Below are 3,253 nucleotides of genomic sequence, written 5' to 3' on the forward strand. Positions count from 1 at the left end.
GTCCCTCATGGGGGTTCCCTGCCAGACCTGCAGGGGCGCTACGGAGTTGTTCTGCAACCACCAAAGTACACAGTCACCATCAAAGCCCGGACCTGACCCTAATTGAGTGTGTGTGTGTGTGTGTGTGTGTGTGTGTGTGTGTGTGTGTGTGTGTGTATTTGTGCAGTATTTTTGTGCACATGTTAAAGTGTAACTCCGGTGAAAAATTGACCCCATGATCTTTTTCTGCATTAAAACACATCAAATAAGCCGTGGAGACAGTACGTTGTTCTGGTGTACAACGGTGTACGTTAGCCACAAATTGCAAACAGCAGATTAGCTAAGGGTGGTGAACTAAAAGATTCTGAAATGGCATTTTTTAACCAGTAATATTGTTAGCAAACCCTGAGCAAACCTTGTCAGTAGCTTGCTCAGGGTCTCTACACATAAAATTAAGCACTGACAACGTACATAGCAAACCTGGAGTTTATTATAGCCTAGAAGACTGTTACGAACATGAGGCTATAAGGATTGAGAACATGATGTATTCCCAATGGAAAACGCAAAGCATTTTGGGAATTTGCAGCACAAATTTAGGTAGTTTTACTGACTTTGCGGGAAGAACGCAGTGCAGTGTTCAAGATGCCGTTTACCTGCTGTGTTATAAACTGCAAAAGAGTGGCGTGAAGCTTATCTTTTCTCGTTTTTCAGCATGGAAAAATAAAAGTACACTCCATGTTTCAGAGGTGATAAAAAGGCGAGGAATGGCAGCAGCACTAAGGAAGAACAAGATTATGTTTTGTTTTTCACACTATTTTTCACGCTAAGTTTTCATTATTTTCATGCCAGACCATCGACCCAGAACACTAGCCTGATGTAAACTCATGTAAGCTGGCCAAACACACTCACATTTCTTTGCGTTTTAATGACGTTGCCGCCTATTTGGTCACATCTTAGTGATCTCTATAACGATTTGAGGCTATAAGGTACGCCGGTGGAAGCTCTGTTGTGCTTGATCAACGAAAAACATGGTGTCTACAGCTTATTTGATGTGTTTTCATGCAGAATAAGAACATGTCAATTTTCGCCAGAGTTACACTTTAATATATCTGATAAATGACAGTCGTACTACCAGCAACTAGTATTAGTGAACATTTTTTTAAGCATCAGCAGGATACAGGATAGACATTCGGTTAATTAATTTCATAATTCAGTTAAGTTCTAACCATGTTTCATTTCAATTAAACCCAGTCATATGTTACTGTAATGTGGCCAGACCGGTTATCTTTTCATTTTAGTTGATTTATCTTATCTTCTTATCAGATTTTCATCCATTCAGAATCGTTAACTATACCTTCACTTATTTGAATTAAAAGTTTTACAGTAGCTTGTGATTTCCAAGTGGATGCTAAAGAGGCTAACACAACAACAAAAGGCTTATGTTCAAAAGAACATGAGCAAAACTGCACCACATTACTAATCTACTTCAGTCTTCATTCTCAACTCTGAATCATAATGTATAATGTGTGTAATCACACAGTAATATATTATCCATGGCTATACCGGATGCTCTCTGAGCATGTGTGTTCGTGTGTGTGCGGAGTGTCAGGGCCAGGTGAAGCAATGTTTTATCTCCATATCTCCACAAGGCTGCCCATCTCTCTCTCTCTCTCTCTCTGTCTATCTTCTCACTCACTCTCTCACACACACACACACACACAAAATAAACATGTCCACGTAAGGTGCTGATACAGAACATATTTCTTCCTGCCCCGACCGCAGATTGGGGATCTCATCAACCTTGGAGTGATAACACATCTCTAACCTGGCCCTGACATCCCTTAACCATCCGAGCCAAACACACACACAGGCTACACACACACACACACACACACACACACACACACACACACACACACACACATTGATACATTCACCACAACTCCACGTAGGCTAATCACATGCAGCTCTGTGAACAACATGAAGCTCAGTAGGCTTGGTGTGTCATAGTAGGCTAAGCTACTTTCTCAGATCAATAGCCTAGATATTAAGGGGTTTGTGTAAGACTACATTCAAAGTGTATGACTAGGTTGGCCTGATTAAAAGCCATTTGTTTGATATAAAATCATCAATTTAATTATTGTAGGCTATCACATTGTTTATGACATATGCCATTGCCTATATTTCTGATAGGCCTATAGCCTAGCATATTTCTGCATTGTGGATGGTTTAACCTTAAGAAAACAACTGCAGTTATGGGACAAAATCATTAAATTATTGCATTTACTGCATGAACAGCAAATCATTTTTGACACTAGAAGAAGTAGCCTACTGGGTATTTTTGGTAATGTTGCGGCTTAGGAACGAGCACAGAGGGAGACAGAAGAAAACAGATCTGCCCCTATAAAAAAAAATAGCCTAGATAATAGCCTAAATCAAGGTGATCAAGGAGATGAAAAGCCGATCGGGAGGTGTAGTCAAAATTCGTCTGCAGAGTAGGCTAGTCGAATGCTTTTGTAGCCTAAGCCTCATTTGAACGAAGCTCAAACAGTTCCTCAGTGAAATCTGAGTCGTCGACAAAGTAGGTTTAGCCTCGCCTGCCTCTTTTGAGCTGTTCAGAGCGAAACAATGTAGCCTAAACATTACCCCTCTCTTCGGCGTTAGTCTATCGGTCACAAGGGAGGCTGTTCGCGGAGCTGCACATTTCACAAATAAACGTTCTCTGACATGGCTGGGATGTTACTTCGTTCTCTGACATAGCCGGGATGTTGTTTTAATTAAAGCATGATTACGTCACTTCCTGGAAGGTAGCTGTGATGGCCGAGAGGTTAAGGCGTTGGACTCGAAATCCAATGGGGTTTCCCCGCGCAGGTTCGAACCCTGCTCACAGCGATAACTTTCTACTAAAGTGAACTATAAATTTGATTAAAAATTGGAAATGAATATGTGTACATCCTCGCCTCACTTGAAAAAGCCGAAGAAACGATGGTTATAGGCTATAACGCTGATTTACATTTAGGCAGTAGCCTACAACGGAAATACATTGGCTGGTTACACTGAAGCGTTGTGGTCACGCGAAGGTCATGCTGCCTGCAACAATTAATTTCCACTGTAAACAATGTAACTCGTGACAGGCGCGTAGTTGATACAAATATGCTCCGCGAACGGAACGTTTAATTTAGGATGGTGTAGGGCAGGCTACCCTGCCGGTAACACACTCATCACTGCACTCTTCACTGAATACTTGTTTTTCAAGTGACAAATAGCCACTTTG

The 3,253-nt window shown here is 41.3% G+C and overlaps 1 protein-coding gene and 1 non-coding gene across 2 annotated transcripts in view; both read left to right on the forward strand.

Annotated features, from left to right (window-relative positions):
• LOC134059918 (steroid 17-alpha-hydroxylase/17,20 lyase) overlaps window positions 1-1,342 on the forward strand; it is a 6,911-nt gene extending 5,569 nt beyond the window's left edge. Inside the window, exon 8 of the mRNA XM_062516469.1 lies at window positions 1-1,342. This exon is cut by the window's left edge and continues 149 nt beyond it. Coding sequence (XP_062372453.1) covers window positions 1-96 — 96 coding nt within the window. The 3' untranslated portion in view covers window positions 97-1,342.
• Window positions 1,343-2,789: 1,447 nt separating this feature from the next.
• trnas-cga (transfer RNA serine (anticodon CGA)) lies at window positions 2,790-2,871 on the forward strand. Its single transcript has one exon. It is a non-coding gene; the product is annotated as a tRNA-Ser (tRNA).
• The last annotated feature ends 382 nt before the right edge of the window (window positions 2,872-3,253 follow it).

The sequence above is a fragment of the Sardina pilchardus genome, chromosome 16 (assembly GCF_963854185.1).
Source record: "Sardina pilchardus chromosome 16, fSarPil1.1, whole genome shotgun sequence".
Taxonomy (NCBI): domain Eukaryota; kingdom Metazoa; phylum Chordata; class Actinopteri; order Clupeiformes; family Clupeidae; genus Sardina; species Sardina pilchardus.